Source organism: Larimichthys crocea, chromosome XII (genome assembly GCF_000972845.2).
Source record: "Larimichthys crocea isolate SSNF chromosome XII, L_crocea_2.0, whole genome shotgun sequence".
In the NCBI taxonomy this organism is placed as follows: Eukaryota; Metazoa; Chordata; class Actinopteri; family Sciaenidae; genus Larimichthys; species Larimichthys crocea.
The window spans coordinates 18,606,917-18,624,702 of NC_040022.1; the positions used below are offsets into that span (position 1 = coordinate 18,606,917).

At 41.4% G+C, this 17,786-nt stretch overlaps 1 protein-coding gene across 2 annotated transcripts in view; it reads right to left on the reverse strand.

Annotated features, from left to right (window-relative positions):
- Positions 1–160: 160 nt before the first annotated feature.
- The window catches only part of LOC104921277 (TSC22 domain family protein 2), a 23,669-nt gene continuing 6,043 nt past the window's right edge, over positions 161–17,786 (reverse strand). Inside the window, exons 2-4 of one of the 2 annotated variants that reach the window (XM_019273328.2) lie at positions 12,225–12,299; positions 2,460–2,511; positions 161–2,156 (exon numbers count right to left, since the gene is read on the reverse strand). In XM_019273328.2, the coding sequence (XP_019128873.2) occupies positions 1,773–2,156; positions 2,460–2,511; positions 12,225–12,299 (511 nt within the window). In that variant the 3' untranslated portion in view covers positions 161–1,772. The remainder of the gene's footprint in view (positions 2,157–2,459; positions 2,512–12,224; positions 12,300–17,786) is intronic. The other variant, XM_010733761.3, reaches the window with a different exon arrangement.

Genomic DNA, 17,786 nt, shown 5'->3' on the forward strand with positions numbered 1-17,786 from the left:
TTCAGCTTTTATCACGAGCAATTTGAGCCTCCAGAGGTTGGCAGATATTTCAGCTAGTTTTCCAGCGGACAGTAAAGAGTTTTAAATGTCCAAACTATAAAATATTTTCCAATCTTGTATTATTGTGTAATTAATTTTTGTAAGAAAGGAAACAGACATATTTTGGAATCTGAATATTGCTTTTATTTAAATACATTAAAATTTGCAATGTAACAAAACTATTGGCATATGAAATTCAAACACCATTTAAATGAACAAAACATGGCTCACTTCATTTTTCTGTGACTAGTGTCAGTAACACTAGGTTATTTTTCTCTTTGCCGACTCTGCATCATCCCTCCCCCCCGCCCCGCCCCCATTTACACTGTTCACAGACTATCTTACAATAAGAGTGCTGAATAAAAATGAGGTAAGAAAGTGGTTTAAAGATTACAGATCATGCAGAACATGCTGAACAGCAACAAAATATTTGTGAAGGAGGAAGTAACAAACAAAAACAAAACAAAAAAAAACATACATGTGTGCATTTAAAAATAATCAATTTACACAGCTTTGCATCTTTGGTTACAAAGTAGGTTGAATGATTTCACAGCTTCCCCCCCCCTGTCCCCCATCAGGAAAAACATGGGGGAAAAAACATGAAGGAGGAGGGTATGGCAATACTAATTCACTTTTAGAGTAAACTACCAACAGAATTTAATCTTCATCAAATACCTTCTGCAGGCCCACCTTAAGATTTGATGACAACGGGTGAAGAGTCACCCATCAAGGCTCTTAATACTTTATACTATACAAAAATGTACATTCATACTGGATCTTGACTTGAGCAATGAGTTGGCAATTGCAGAGTAACATTTGAGTTAGTGTTAAACGTTTGTCAGAATTGATTTGTTTGTTTTTGCCGCCATCTTTTAACAATTAAACATAAAGCATCGCCCCCCCCCCCCTTTGGGAAGTATGGCCAATCTGTTGCAATGCTGTAAAAGGAAAAAAGGAAACAAGTCACCGGGCTACTGTTTAAACAGGTTTCATGAAATTGTTCATTTATAGCAGCCCTGTAATAAATAAAAACACTTAACAGTAGAACTCAAAAGACTGATGCAAGGGTTGGACTTGGAAAAAAAAAACAGAATAGACTCTCTCCCACTTCTTACTTTACAACATGAAACAGCAAGGCTAAAAATACCCCTTTACCCACTCAATTATCTCTCGTTTAAAAAAATAATCGCTCTCTTTGACAATCACTCCTGTTTGTCCCTTACGTGAGGTGATGAACCTCCCTCCCCTCCCTTTCCACACCCATGCTCTGAGCAGGTTTCAGGTCAGGTCGTAGGCCCGGTCTTGCTCGGTCCTGGTCCAAGAAAAGACATCCTGTCCACAGGCTTGGACCCAGCAGTCGACCAATCCGGGAACAAAGCCAAGATGGGGGAGAAGAAGAAACACCCTGACCTTCCCTGACACTCTACACACACTTTCTCTGTCAAACTCTCTCTCTCTCTTTCTCTCTTTTGATGATTGCATTAACACTGGAAAGGCCCACAGTACAGATGCATACACACTTTCATTACACAGTCACACTTGCTTCTAACCCATTCTGACACACACATACACACAAGCACTGTACTTTGTGGTCAAGCTGGTGGCTAAGAAGACAAAGTTTTTTTCTTCTTTTAAATTTCACATACACTAAATTGTAATAAGTTGTAGAGAAGATGCTCTTCTTTTTTCTTTTTTTCTTTTTTCTGCCCTGTGCGAAGCAGGGCAGATGCACTTCAAGCGGAGGTGACGTTGGGTTGCAGTTGTTGTTGGCTGGGATCGAGCTGAGTCTGGAGCTGCTGGGGTTTGGGGTGGTGCTGGAGCTGGGGGTGTGGCTGCGGCTGTGGCTGATTCTGCACTTGTTGAAGCGGAGGCTGGGCCTGCTGTGGAGGCTGGGCCTGCTGTGGAGGCTGGCTGAGTCCTTGCTGGGGAGGCGTGGTGCTGGAGCTTGTGGCCGACTGGGTGGACAGCTGAGACAGCTGCTCGCTGTTGGCCAGAGATTTCAACACAGCGTTCTCCCTCTCCAGCACAGAGTTCCTCTCGTACAGCTCCTTGATCTGCTCCTTTAAGACCTCCACCTCTTCGCGCACTGCATACATCAGATGGCTTTTCACCAGGTCCTGCAGGAGGACGAAGAGACGTGACATGAAATAAGATATAAGGACCTGACCAGCGGCAGCAGTCACAAGGGAGCTGATTTGTCATGTTCAGACAAGGACATGAGAGTGAAGCTCAAGGCTACATTTGTTCAAGTATTTATTCTAGCTGTGTGTTCAGTGCGTTAATGCTTTAAAGCAAACAGACATATATTTTAAAAATGCAAATAAGTCAAAGACGGACATAAAAGGAATGACCAAGATTACAAAGATGACTTTGACTTAGAAAATGACATGCATGATCAGTTATTAAAAAGGATTACTCACCATTGCCTGTTCAATTTTATTATCAATGGCAGCAACATTGGTTCCAGAGGCCCTGTGAGACAGAAAAGACAGATAAGGTCATGTCAGGAGTGATTGTTTTTATACTTTTCTGCTTTCATGTCAAATCAGAAATATGCAAATAAATGATAAAAGAAAACAAAACAAAACAAAACAAAACAAAAAAACAGACAAGACACTGGTGCTCAATGAATCAAACCACCCACCATCGTCTCACCTCTGGTGTGGGGTTGATCATATAATATAACCTTGTCACCGCGTACCATGTACCATCGTCATACTATGTATATTACAAGTCCAATCTAGGTCAGGCCCCTGAGGGTACTGGGCAAGTGTGAGTTGGTGTTTCTTGAAAATGCCATATTCAGAGTAGGTGTGGTCATGTCTGCAATGACTGCCAGCAACCCCAGACAGGTATAAAGACACATTAAAGTATTATACATGTGTATGCACAAGACAAACATTTATGATGACTAACAGCTTGAAACCCATCACAAATTAGGCACATGTCGCATGTCTCATAGTACCTATATGTGTGCACATACTTGATGTAAGCGATGTATTCAGTTTTAGTTTGATACTGTGCTTATCGATTAAAAAAAACCACAAAAAAAACACTAGTTCGCCTTCAGAAATACTGAGATTATTCAAGTAAACTTTTGCCAGACCAATCCTATCAAACAAAGGCTACTTCTAAAAAAAATAAATAAATCACAGATTACTCCAAACCTTCATAAACTACAGATTTCACATCATTTACCATCAAACAACGAGAAAGGAGATCAACAGTATTCTGCCCCTCTACAATATCTGCACGTTTTCGCTTCAGCTGTGGCCGCTCCCGCAAGAAGCATGCGGTGTGCGGGCGGGCAGAGCTCGGCGGATCACCGGCCCCTTCTCGTTTACCTGCGGCGTGTCCGACAGGAGAGCGGCGGCTGGCAGGTCGCGTGCCGGGTCGGGTCCCCGGGGCAGCACGGAGGTTTGTAGGAGAACGTGCACGGCATGGCGCGGACTGCTGCTGAAGCTGCATGAGTCACGACGGGGGTAAAAGAAAGAGGGCACCGCAGCGCACCGGAGGCGGTTTAGTGGGTTAATGTGACCACATTTAGAATAATGAAACATGAACCGACGGGTGGAGGAGTCAAGAGGGGCTGACAGGAGGCGGAGAGACATGTCAGGCATGTCTGCTCCGCCCGCTTCATAGTAACTGTAGTAACTGTACTATACGGAGGCCAACTCGTGCCACAATTTCTATCAAATAAAAAAGCACGTAAAAATGATATGCATTCTTAAAACTTTTTTTAATTTGTCAAACTAGTTTCTATTTATTTATTTATTTATTTCCAAACTGCCCTGAGACAAATGTTTTAAAGACTGTCTACTAAAAGTGATAGTTAAAATCAAACTAAAGTCGTCAAAGGTACTTTTTTGATACCACGTAATTAAAAATAATTCATTTGATAGTATTGAAGGTACAGAGCTACAAAAAACTACAATCAGATATTCACCTCGAGGCCGCACAATGAGGAAGAAAATTGATTAAAAGTAATAATTATTTATTCATTCTGAATTATTAATTACATACAAATGTATTAAAAACAGTACTCAATGCAGATTGTTCATAAATACAACTAAAAAACAATTCTGTTTTGTGTGCTTGGGGCTTTGAGGTATTGTGTTTCATCTTTAGTATACTATGATACTACAAATTCAAAATACATTTAATAAGTTTAAATTTCTGGTATTGTAACAACCTTAGTACAAAGAGCATGCGTATGTGTTTAGGATTTTTTGTGGCCTGACAGGCATAATAACAAAAGTCTATAGGCAGTGACTTACGGTGATAATGTCTAGCAGCTGTCTTAGTTTGGCGCAGTAGCTTCCAACATTTACAAATTATCACATAGCACTAAATATAAAACACAACTGAGGGTGTTAGGATATTAACAGGTATTTGTTCAGGATCACTAACGTAACTGAAATTCATCCTCCAGAAACCACGACCAAATTTTGTGCCAATGATCAATCCAGTAAATGGACCAGTGGATTAAACTCAGTAAGGACTCATCCGCTGGAGACCTTGAATATCCACACCAAGACATTTCACACAAAAAGCCAAGGTGGTGCTACATGTACAGTCAGGTATTAACTAATAATAGAACTAATAACATGGCATACATACAGTATACGAGTAAAAAGACAAATAATTAAATAATTTCTCCACCAGAGGGCACTGCCAAGCTTGTTTTTCCAATAGTTAAACAGAGTGCACTCAAGACGCCTGCAACTGGGCATCAGGTTGACTATAGACATCCCCCCGCCCCCACCCCACCCGAGGACACGATGTTCTGTTCTCCAGCACCATCCAGCTGATGTGTGTGCGAGGCGAGCGGAAGCCCTCAGTAGATTGTTATCGTCGAGCAGGTCCAGGGAAAGAACGCTCCCCATACCTCTGCTGCAATGAACACTGTCACTCACATCCCTCGTGACACATCTCACTGCCTTTGATCAACGTTAGGTACGACAACGCCTTACATGAGTTACATGTGAGCACTTCACATGATGAACAAAGCAGAAGTGTTGACTAAGATAAACACAGTGTCATTCAGCCTATAGAGATAGATAGGCGCACACAACACAAAAGAATGTACAGCTGTCAGTACTCGTACATTAGTATCTCGTTCTCCCCCGCCATAGACCACATTATGTGACCCCCCACAAGTGGTTACATAACCAGGGAAAAAAACAGCATCAACCTCAGCTTCACCCTGTACCAAATGTGTGTTTAATTCCAATGAGGCGTCACACACACACAGGCCCTCCTATAGTTTTCCACCCTAACAGGAGTTTTCAATAGGCCTGTGCCCAGAGGAATCTCTCACTCTATAAAGTACAGACCCTGAGTGGACTCTCTGGGCTACACCCTTGTTGCTTCACCAGTTTCTTCAGACAGTACAGACAAAAACACGCTTTATCATAATCACACTCGTACTGTACACAGTATTTCATGCACACGTTGTATATTCAGCGCAGGCCTGTGTTTTTTTAAGTTATGGCCCAAAGCTGCTGAACTTGTTCAAACCAGTTTTCAAAAAGGCCAATTCACACTTTTCCTTTTTTTTTATAAAGTTAAATAAAGAGCAATGCATTTCTGTACAGACTTTTTTTTTTTAAACCCACAGTGGCATCAACTTCCAAATAGGAATTGTAATTTTAGTTTGTGAGCTGCTGCAAGTTCACAGCCAATGAAAGGAAGAAGATGCAGTTTAGCTGCATTTCCACACACCTATGTAATAACAATAATAGCAGTAATAATAAGAACGTTTTTTTTTTTTTATATAGTGCATTTAAAAACAGAGCTTACAAATTGCTTTTACAGACAAAGTAAAAGCAGGATATTTGCAAAGCAATATAACAGAAAGCAAGACAATAAGGCCGAACAAAGCGAGACTAAATTCAAGTTAAGAAGTTAAACAAGATGGAAAACAATGCTTAAATGCTAAATAGGTTTTAAAAAGCATTCTAAAAAAAAAGAAAAAAAAAAGTAATTGATTCTGCGAACTTCATCTCGTCAGCTGGTCGTTCCAAAGCCGAGGAGCCCCGATGGCTCAGTCACATTTAGATTGACTTAAGTCTTCCCTGTGGATCTATGAACTGGCTCATGAGGGGTCAACATCTCTGCTATTTAGCCTGGAGCCAGACCCAGATATGGTTTTAATGTGATCAGTGAAATCTTAAAATCAATTCTAAAACGAACATAAAGTCATGATGGAGAATGATATGATGTATGTTAAAACCAGCAAGAACTGGAAACTGGAAAATTTGGTTCAAGACCGATTAGGATAATGTACAATAATAATTAGCCTATTTATTATGAAGTCACCTGTATTAGCAAATTATGTGTGAATGAAGTATATGAAGAATTATAATGTCACATGTTGCGTGTAAGATGAATATTTGGCTCGGCAGCTGACTATCCGTGACGACTGTCTTGTTTACATAACTTAACTAATGAGAGCTGGAGAGACAAACAAAGTGGACCAGGACAGAGATGTGACGGATGAGAAAAATGAAGAATGGGTGCCAGTTGTTAAGATGTTGTAAAGGCAGCTGTTCTGGAGACAAATATTCTACGAGGACTCGCACAAGAGTGTTTCTGGATGTTGACAATAAAAGGGCAGACGCTCCCCGGATTACAGGAGAAATGAGCCATCCGGGGAGGGGAGTTTTTGGCCCATACCTCATGTGAAGAGCATTACCATTTCCCATAATGGAATTTGATATATTCAAATCAAATTATCAAAATCATTGCAGAATAGTTTTCTGCCAGTCGACTTCTCAACAAATTATTTCAGATTTTTTTCCATCTACGCTTGACAGCGATACTGTGTTGTAGTTACTTCTCCTAATGACTGTGAATGACCTCACTGCTGTTAAAGCAGTTGGGTATGAACCATTTTCTCTTGAGGTTTTCCTTCAGCTGGCTTCAGTGGAGGTAACAACAATGTGATGGAACAACACTACGGAGATCAAACCGGAGAATAAAAAGTAGAGGAAAACTCAAAACACCCACATGTACCGTCACTGGGACACGTGACAGCCTAGTGATGAGTTTGTAACCATGGAGACTTGAAAACATCAACAATGCAATAATACCTCTCATAGCGTCTGAGATTTTCATACAGCCCGGAGCCAAGATTTGGATGATAAAGTGTAATTCTGCTTCCTGGAGTCAATGTGAATAAAGATGATTTTGTTAAATCGCGATGGTTTGGGCGGCCACGCTTTACGTACTTCAGCTGCAAATGTACTAGTTACATGGAGGGAAGCAGGCAATAACAATCGAGCCAAAACCATATTAGGACACCATCTGGTGCCCCAAGTAGAACTTCCAAGAACAACTGGCACTGGGGGGAGATTTTTGGAAACCTCAACATGACTGAGTAGTGTTTTGGGGCTCAAGAGCGAGCGTGCCTGGTTAAAGCACTGCTCCTCCTGACACACATGATCTTGTTTAAGCCTCTAGATCTCATGTCAAAGCCAAGAACTTGTTTGAGCACCTGACTTCAATACAAAACATGCTGAATGCATGCTAAAGCCCCGTCCTGTTTTTCCAGTGTCACAAAGCAAACAGTATATAGAGTAACTGATGCAAGTAAGGTCAAGCCCTGCAGGGCAAAGGGCTGGGCTGAGATGAAACAGAATGCTAATGAGGTTTGAACTTACTTTGCCACTGATTACGCAACTGAACGCCTCTGTAAACTTCACCTTCTGCATTAACATGAGTGACGTTTATAAGCTCTGGTTAGAGTTTGGTGGTTCGCATACAGTTGTTAGCTGTAAAATAGGAATGTCAATAAAAAACTCCATTAGAGGCGGAAAGGTTTACACTTACACAGAGCGTGGGCACGTCGAACAGTGGGCGTGAATAACTCATCTGAACATCGAATAGTTGTCATTCCTCGCCTCTGGCAGAACTGCTGGCATATTTAAGAGCAGTAGGTTTCCTTCAGTAAAAAAAAACGCTAAGTCTATTTATCTCCTCAGACATGATATGGCAAGTTCAGAGCTTAAGAGGAGAGGGCTGATCAAATGCCCAAGGACAACAGGTGCACAGGACAATCTTACCTTGACACTTGTGATGCACAAATGCCTCGAATCTTAAAGCGTAAATCCAGATCTTTATTGTTTATTTGATCTATCTGAGTATGTAGCTTTGTACAGGGCCTGCTGACAGTAAAATCAACACCAAAAGTATACAGAGCATATCAGATGTGCATACAGTATACACTTCCTTTCATTTTTATCCGAGACAACTTCCACAGTTTACTTTACAGAACTGCGCTAGTTATGGGTTGTCAGCTGTCAAGCCAGCAGAGAAGAAATGAGGAAGCGCTAAAGTATCAAAACTGTTGGCATAGTCGGACTCTGGCCTAATTACAGAATGAACAACACAAACGTCTTATGCAGGCTTTGTTTCTGTTTACATTTTTGTACCGAGGCCAACAAGACAAACAGCTCTATAATTAAGCGGGCGACTGTGGATGGTACAGATAAGTAGCAAACTAAACCAAACATATGTACCCAAGTTGACAAGCTTGAGGTATAATTTATCTGGCAAAAGCAAATTCAAGTTGGGTAACTGCATATTTTTAAACAAGACAATGAGTCTACAGCCTAACTGGATTATTATTACGATGGTAACGTGTTGATGTTTAGCATGTATCCCATGTTCGTCTTAGTTTAGTATGTTAGCATGCCAATGTTTTTCCAATTAGCACTAAACACAGAGTATAGCTGAGGCTGGGGGTGTCATTGGTTCTGCGGACGTTTGGTCATAAACCAAAATAAGATGAAAGATGAAAAGCTGAGGTATCGCTAAAGTTATGACTTTACTACTCCTGTGGGAGACATGAATTTATATGTGTAAATCAGGTGAACCTCATGTGGGGGCCAGAGGAAAGGTCAGGAGATCACTAAAGTTAGTTGATACTTCCTCTGAGAGCCACAAATATCTGTATCACATTTTCATGACACTCCATCAAATACTTGATATTTTAGTCTGGACCAAAGACTGGGAGATGAATCAGGACAATAAAAAGTAACAACTCAAGCAATTCTGGTGTGGTTCTAGTCAATTCAGACCTTGGACCCCGGAATGTCAACACATATATGTACACTTTGCTAAAAGTTGGTCAATTCAATTGTTTTATATAATGTAAGTTTTTCTTTTTGATGAGGAGGAAAGAAAGAAAAACAGACAGAAGAGGATGACATACTACAAAAGGTCCTCTGCCAGAAACATGTGCCAACTGAGCCATGAGGATGCCCATATGGGGGACTTTTATTTTGACAGTGCAGTCTTCTGCATCTGTCATAGTTCTACTGTGCAGCCGTGACGCTGAGACAGAAACAGCTCCCTGTAAACAAAAATGAGTATATTAAAAAAAGGTAGGCTTTCTTCACATATGTACTTAAAAAAAACAACATTTTCTCGACATTGCAGGGGAGGTTGATGTGGTCTGACATAAGTTCCACATAGGGACTTACAAAACAATCACATTAAGTGATTTTCACTAAAGTGTCACATTTTCTCTTTCACTACCTCTTCTATGACTTCATCTTGGTTGCCTCGGATATGATCCCAAATAAACGTGAATAAGTGATGATGGGTCATCGCCATGATCTACCAAACACAGAGTCTCAAACAAAGCCATGGTTATCTTTGCTTCCATGGAAACAAAAGCAGCCCTTGGTAGAAAAGTGTATCCACAACAAGACCGATCAAAAAAAACAGGCAAACAAACAAAAAAAAAAGAAAGAAGTGAAGCATGGGGCCCATAACGGTACTATTTGTGCCATCCTACTGCCTTGTGTTGAGAGCGGAAATCACCTAAAATTGGAGCAAAACATTGAACGAATAGGACTAAACAGGTATTGAACTTGGTGGTAAAACGCTACCCACGTCTCAGTTGAGATCATAAATTACCTGCATCTATAAAACCAGCAGCAAATGGACTAAAGTTATTTAGTGTGTGTGTGTGTGCGCATGTGTGTGTACAGTCCCTCAGTGGCTGGTGATGGTGTGTCAGCTGTATATTTCTCTAAAAACAGTTTCATTTCCTGTCACCCAGATATGGTTTCACTTGCTTCCTTTTTTCATTTTAGTAAAAGGCATCATAAAGATGTTGAGGGCACCGCACGCTCAGCGGTGACAGGTTTTTGTGTCTGTGTGAACCTCGAGGCCACGCACTGCAGCGTCATTTCTAAGTTTAAAAGCTTATCGCAGATTTCAAAATGGAACTGTGAATAAAGGTGAATTCAAACACCAGGCCGTAATCAGGCTGTTATTTAAATCCTGTGTTACAGACAGCGTGCACACACACACTCTTCAGCTTTCTTGATTTACTTTAAACCAACAAATTTTCACTTCTAACAGCCGTATTATTTTCATAGCTTTGGCTACTTGAGACTACTACTGAAAGCAATGTGAGCAGTGAGATTTCGAGGCAGGTGATAAACAAAAAGGGAAGAATAAAATCATGACCAGAAGTGCCTGTTCAAAATGTCTTTTAGACTGTAGCGCTACTTCCTGCCTTAGCTTTGATCATCTCGTCTGTGCTTATGGGGCCTAAAGTTTCACAACACGATGGACAATTAGCAGGAATAAGTTAGGTCTGCCTTTTTTTTTAATATACCAGGAAAAATACTAGATTTTAGAAGCCAATATTGATTCAGATATTTGATATTTACAGTAACAATAGTTATTTTCTTAACATGGACAAAGATCTTTGATGAATTGTGACTAGGGATGGGCGATATGGACTAAAAAATGTATCCTGATAATTTCTGGTATTTATCACGATAATGATAAAAACAATGATAAATAAACACCAATTCAGCCTAAACTTTTTGACTATAAATATATCACCGAAATAATAATAAAGGCTAGGGGGAGCTGGTGGTGTGTTGCTGTGGGCGTTTCTATACCTGCTGAATGTAACCGCTGTGAAACAATCAGGAAATTACTTTTTATTTCTCTGATTGATAACAGCTTTATCAATGCCAGCACTCACTCTCTGTTATTGTTGTCTGTCTCTCTCTTTTTCTCTCGTTCTCTCTCTCTCTCTCTCACTCTCTAATCATCGGACACAAATCAAATTAAACTTCGTCTTGTCATTATATTGCGGCGTAAATTGCGAGTCAGACTCAGATTTAGAAGCTGGTACATGAAATAAACAAAGTGAGAACACACACAGGTAGATTATCAGAGTTTATGAATCCACCTGGATAGTCTCTGCTTCACGGACATTTCAGGCTGTCTGTGGAGGTTTGACCGATCTGAGTGTCAGATTGCCGGCCGGAGCGTGAGGATGTGCCATGTTTGTCAATATGCATGTCGGGCTGCGAGTGTGTCGCACACATACATACGTCATCAATGGGAATTTATCGTTTTTATCGTGGGATGACATATTCTTACAGTGGGGAATATTTTTGACGATATATCGCACATCCCTAATTGTGACCAAGACATATACTAAGCGAGACATTTAACAGCTACCCAGTACTCTCTGGTGGACAAACTCTGCGATGGTGACAGTTTGGAAACCTAGTTTGGCATTTCTGTGCTGCAATTTTTGTGTTACTAATACAACTACAGTGATATGTGTGTAAGTATGTGTGCAAATACAGTGCAATTGGCTTTACAGTATATTGTCCTGAGTGATTTATCTGTCCAGTTCTGTTTTATATCATTAAAAAGTGATTTATAAAAAAATCTAATAAATAATCATTAGATGCAGCTGTAGTGTGTTAACTTGTTTATATAATCTGTTGATCTGTATGACCGCTCGTGTTACTTGTCTTATTGGACTCTGTTTGTCTCTGCATCAAAACAATAGAGATGGTGGCCAAACTTGTGAAAATAACACCCCGGCAGTAAATTGAACCAGAATTTTTAAGTGACACAGGCATTATATATGGTTACAGATAGAAGCTGTCAAAGAAAACACACCAGAAAATTACAGAGACAGAGAGACAGAGAGAGAGACAGAGAGAGAGATAGAGAGAGAGAGAGAGAGATGTTGTTGAGACGCCTATTGGCCAATCCCGTGCTTGCTGCCAGGCTTTGTTTCCAAACTCAATCCATGCACGTGGAGGAAAGCAAAGCTCGCTGCTACTGAACACTGCACACATGTTGTTACACTCTTGCAGGCGTGTCCAGTCCAAACCAATACGGTACTGTACCTATCGCTGTGGGCCTTTGAGTCCCTTAATCTGCTGCCAGACTGGAAGGCCTGGTAGAAAGCCTTGGAAGGGTTCCTGTGTCAACCACATTCAGGGAAAGAGAGAGGAGACAAAGATATTGAAGAGCTGAGACGATGAAAGCAAAGTTCGATTCCTAGAAATGTGCCCCTGCACAACTCCACCCCCACCCTTAATAAAATGGATCATGCAGTTAAGTTGGCTGGAGGAAAGCCTCTTTCAATACGACATATCGGATATTCAAACACAGTAAAGCGGAGGGCTGGAGAAAGGGAGTCTCAGCACTGGAATGGTATGTTCAAAAGGTGGGGACTGGCTCATAAACTTCAAGGGCCTCCCTCGGGTTGGTCACCTACAATACGCTGGCCATCACTCATGCTTGGGTTGTTTTCCACGTAAGCAAACACAAAGGTTTCAAGAAATAAGAGTTATTCTCAGTTGTCAACCGTGTTGAGAAATGAGTGCTTCACTCACAAGGTCAAAGGTTACATTTGTAGACTTCATGTTATGTAATTTAACATTACCTCCAATGTTCCTGGGGAGCCACAAGTACACTGTGTTCTACAGCAAGGGATGTATATTCGGGAAGAGGAAAGGAAATCCCCACACTGACCCCACACGCGCACACACACACACACACACACTTAATCTAGTCCAGGCTGGTGCTTTCTCTCCCACATACACACACAAAATGCACACTGACAGGAGCATATGCGCACACACACTCAGAGGAGCAAGCCAACACACACACACACACACACACACACACACACGGGAATGAGGAGTTGATCTACAGCATGTGTGTGAATATTATAGCAGCCAAGGCTCTTTTCCTAGAAATCACTGGCACAAACTCCCTTTGTCACATTACCTCATGACTAAACACTCTCACAAACCTCTTCCTATGCCTCTGCTTAGTTTTACTTTATGGGCTGTGGCGCGAGAAAATCCTACACACACACACGTGCACACCTCCACCACCAGAAAACTTTTGACTAAAAAAAAAAAAAAAAGTCAGACCTCTGCTACTGGCTGAATTCACTGAGGTCAGATGACTTGGAGTCCAACAACGTCTTCATGAACGAGGTAAGAACTGGAGGAGTCATCGCTCCCTGGTTTTTCAAGTAGCAAACACTCCGGCTCTCAATGGCTCTCTTTGTAACTCTAAAATGTAACATGTCAATATCCATTTATGAAAGCCCCTCTTTGTGAACCTGCTAGTCGATGTGTTCAACAGTGAAGAAAGTGCCGTCTTCCTCGTGAACCCAGAGTGTGGCGTTGGAGGAGGACAGAAGGATGAGGGAACAAACCACAAGATGTGACCCTACAAGAAAGGAGCACGAGAGTCAACCTGACACAAAAACAGACCGATGCACACGCTTTGCCTGATGCTGGCCCAAAGCAAACTTATGACCCGGCAGCAGACAGAAATAACGTTTTGGTGCATTCTTACTGGTTGAGGTCACACATGTAACTGGAGCATGACATAGGGTTTTTCCTTCAGTGTGTGCCTGCTCTGCAAAACAGTGTTCGCGCCATTGGACCTCTTAATAACCTTGCTAACTCATTGGGCATGAGAAGAAGCCACAGTAGCCTGAAGGGATGAGGAAGAAAATGCAAGTAAAAGTTCAAGAAGAGAAAATGGGAGAGAAATGAGACAGTACACAGACAAGAAAAAAAAGAAAAAAAGTTGTGACTTCTGCATTCAGGTGTTTGAGGAGGTGTATTGCGTTAGCTCCACTGGGGTTCCCACCAAAGCTGACACTTGAGGTGATCTGAAGCGAGGTTGTATGAGGTACTTATCAAAAGTTAGTGTGTTACCTACAGTAGACGGCCGTCAGCACGACCCAGTTCAGTGAAGCAGACAGAAATCCTGGCACAATAGCAGACACTGCTATGGACGGGGTCAGCAGAAATACATATTTCAGCCACATAAAAAAGATCACTATCCCTTAAATGGATGAGAGTTACAACAGTCCAGCCAGAACAACACATGTATGCACCATCTTTAAAAGTTCTGGTGTTGTTTTGACTGTGACGTAACAGTTAAAGAATTCTAATAATGCATAAACTTTAACTGATACTGATCACTTTTTTGTATTTTTATGCAGATATAAGACCTCATTCGGACTTTGAAACGCCACAACACCTGATTTGGCCACAGCCAGACGTCCAAAAGTTTAATCTGGCTCAACTTCTCTGTCGTAGGTCGCTGTATTTTGTTTCCCCGTTCAAGTGAACTCTGACACTCCCCGCACCGCCGGATTTGCATAGTGCACAGGTCTGCTTCTGTGCCGGGATCCCTATCTGCACCTCCAAACTGGGGGTTTGCCTACTGTAGGTAATACATTGACTATGTGTTGAAAGCTTTTGCTGCTGGTGCTCATGAGGTGTCAGGTTCTCTGCACCATCCATCTGCCACAGAGCAGAAGTAGGTCAAAACTATTTAGATTTCAGCTGCCCTGTGGGAGTTTCTTTCAGCCGGCTTGGGTTGTAGACGAGGGAGATGGAGCACAGGGAGGACCCAGAACCTCTGTACAATTACAGAACGAGCTGTCAGAGGAGATCGGGAGCTTGAATGTCATCGCCACATTAGGATAGGTTAATGTCAGGACACAAAGACACTTTATCTCTGTGATGACCACAGGAACCTACTTTAAACTTTTTGATCCTGGGCAATAGTTCCCAAAAAAGTCCCTTCTTCTTCCAGGGTACTTCCAGGGTACTTCCAAGAATCATCAGAGTGGAGACTGGTCAAACACAAGCAGCTTTCTTATGTACAGAAGGCATTCATGCTACAAACGAGCACTGTTTGCAGTATCAAAATATCGAGACCAGGACTTTTTTTTGAATGAAAAGTGAACAACAGTTATGCAGCCAACTTCCCAAAACTTACAAAGAAGACAGATAATGAGAGAAACTGGATGAACAGGACAAACTAAAGTAAAACACACTTATTTGTTGATTCTTTCTTTGCCGTGATGTGTCAAAGGAACATTTTACACATCAATGTTTGTTTACATGTCTTCGGGAGCACTACTGCAACTACTGTTAGTAGTAGCATTGCAATGCTACATCGGTGGAGAAGGAGAACAGAAGGCCAACATTTTCTTTCTACTTTGGAGACATTTTTTGCATTTTAATTCTGGGCATTCCTCCTTTACAACATTGTTTAAAAGGCCTGGTGTGTGTCAGATTTATCAGCATCTAGTGGTGAAGTTTCAGATTGCAACCAACTGAAAACCCCTCACCTCATCCTCTCTGTTTAAACATGGAGGAGGAGAAACTACAGCGGCTGTGAAGCTCGTGAAGAATGTGAAAGTTCCTATGTAGGGCCAGTATTTGGTTTGTCCCTTCTGTGCTGCTGTAGAAAAACATGGTGGGTCAACATGGTGGACTCCATAAAGAGGACCTGCTCTCTCTGTAGATATGAAGTCCCATGCTGTGTCCAGCAGAAACACAAATCTGCTAAAGTGTCTCATCACTTTAGCAGCAAATTATTTATTTGTTATCTTTATTTGTCCAATTTGCCAAATCTTTCATGAGTTGCAAGGGGAAAAAAAAACAGATGTTTAGTTCCAAAGATTATTTTTTGGTCTTAAATATTTCCAAGGATCTCAGTTGATTTCATAAAAATAACTGGCAGTACTAAGTACAGCAAAGCCATTTAAGATTTTTCATAGAAAACTAAAAAAAAAAATTGATCATGAAAATAATTATTCGTTTCTGCTCAGCTGGTGAAAAGCCAGAAGCAGAGTCTCGATAATGCTCCAAGCCACTCAAGTGTCACTTTCCAAAAACAAGATAACAAGCATATTCTCAGCAAAGCTTATCTGCAGCACACTGCAACACAGCCCCAGTTAAACAAGCCATTAAAGCCTTGGACTGAGCCAAGGACGTTTTGTCTGCTTGTCAGAACAATCAAGGACCACCATACCTGAGGTGGAGGTGTTGACTGAAGCAAAGCCTACAGACATACAGGCCTGTAGCATCAGAACAATGCATCTTTCTTTGTAAAAATAGCCCGAAGGCTGAGAGGAGGCAGGGGAACTGGAAGATGAACAACTTGACTAGTGTGTAAACACACACTCCATACACAGTCAAGGGTTTAAAAAGGTTCAAGGCAGGAGTGGAAGATGAATTATTCCACTATTGCTTCATACACTCAGGTATACCTAAAACAAATGCAGTCTAATACAACAGCCCTGGAATGAATTCTACCTTTACAAAGATTATAATGTTCAGCTTTTATTGAAACAGTTCAGAGGAGTGTTTACTCTTTATCGTTTTATGGTAATTTTGGAAGCTGTAGCTTGTGCTGCCCCTGCTGCTGTTTGAGTTTCATAAAAACAAAACAAAAAAAAAACATTACATCCTCCATGAAGGTAGGATCTGTTGTCTTGCAGCATTTGTTGCTCTTTGCTGCTAATTAAGTGTACGGTTACAGGTAACTGTATTGCTCCTTTGCAGATACTAGATGTGGTGCTGACACCTTCCCATGAGTTGGTCGGTTGGTCTGTATGCTCTTGTTTAGTCTCTTTATCGTTTTGGGGTGTAGGAGGGACATTGGCTATACTGTCAGAAATAACACTGATTGTTATGAAGTGATAACTTTATCGACTGTATGCGATCGGACTTCATACGGAATCTGCTTTGTCATGTTTTATGTTGTTCATTCTGTTGGAGAGTCTACTGAACCTGGCTTCATGATGTAGCACAGCTTACTCCTTCAGGTTCGGGCTGTTGGAATACTGACGGACAGTCAAATCTAAATAAGAACAGTAAGTTTAGCACCTCAGTATGTGAAACTGGTCTTGCAGCACTAACTTTATTCTCCACAATCCTTTTCATGCTCTTCTTCCTCATATTTTTAACCTCCTCCACACTCCACACTCCAAAACTCGAACATGCAAATCCATGAAATCCATATGCCTGTGTGTGTTACTACTGCATGCATATTTACTCTTTTTGACATGCCCCTGAAGGCATCAACAGAGCTACATGTGAAAACATTGATGGTCAAATTGCAGCAATTCATTTGCCTGGCAGTGTTGTATAATTTTGATTAGCAATGATTAGCAGCTAGCAGGTAGAGCGCACTTTGGCCATAGTGCATTAAAAGACAATGTGCATAGTTTTATTTTTCTCCCCATCAACTCACCAACTGGTTAAAAGGTAGGGAGAATTTCAGTCGACCAAGACTTGCTTTGGTTAACTGCAGCCCTGCTGTGCAGCTCAAACATGGTGAAGTATTACAGCATAAATGGTGGCAGCCAAGTTTAGAGGTCTGATTACTGAGGCCAGAGATCAACAACAAAAAAGAATCTGTGTACTTCTACCTCTGTGAGGCACTCAGGATTAAATGTGCCCACCAAATGTCATATGATATGACCAGAGAGTCCCAGCGCGGAAGCAGGGAGCGAGCTAAGGAATATTAAATGAATAGAAGGTAGAGAGCAGAGTGAGGGACCGACTGAAAACAGGATGCAGCAGTAAACCAGAGGTCACAGGGGGGAGGAAAAGACCCTGTCATCTATCTTTCTC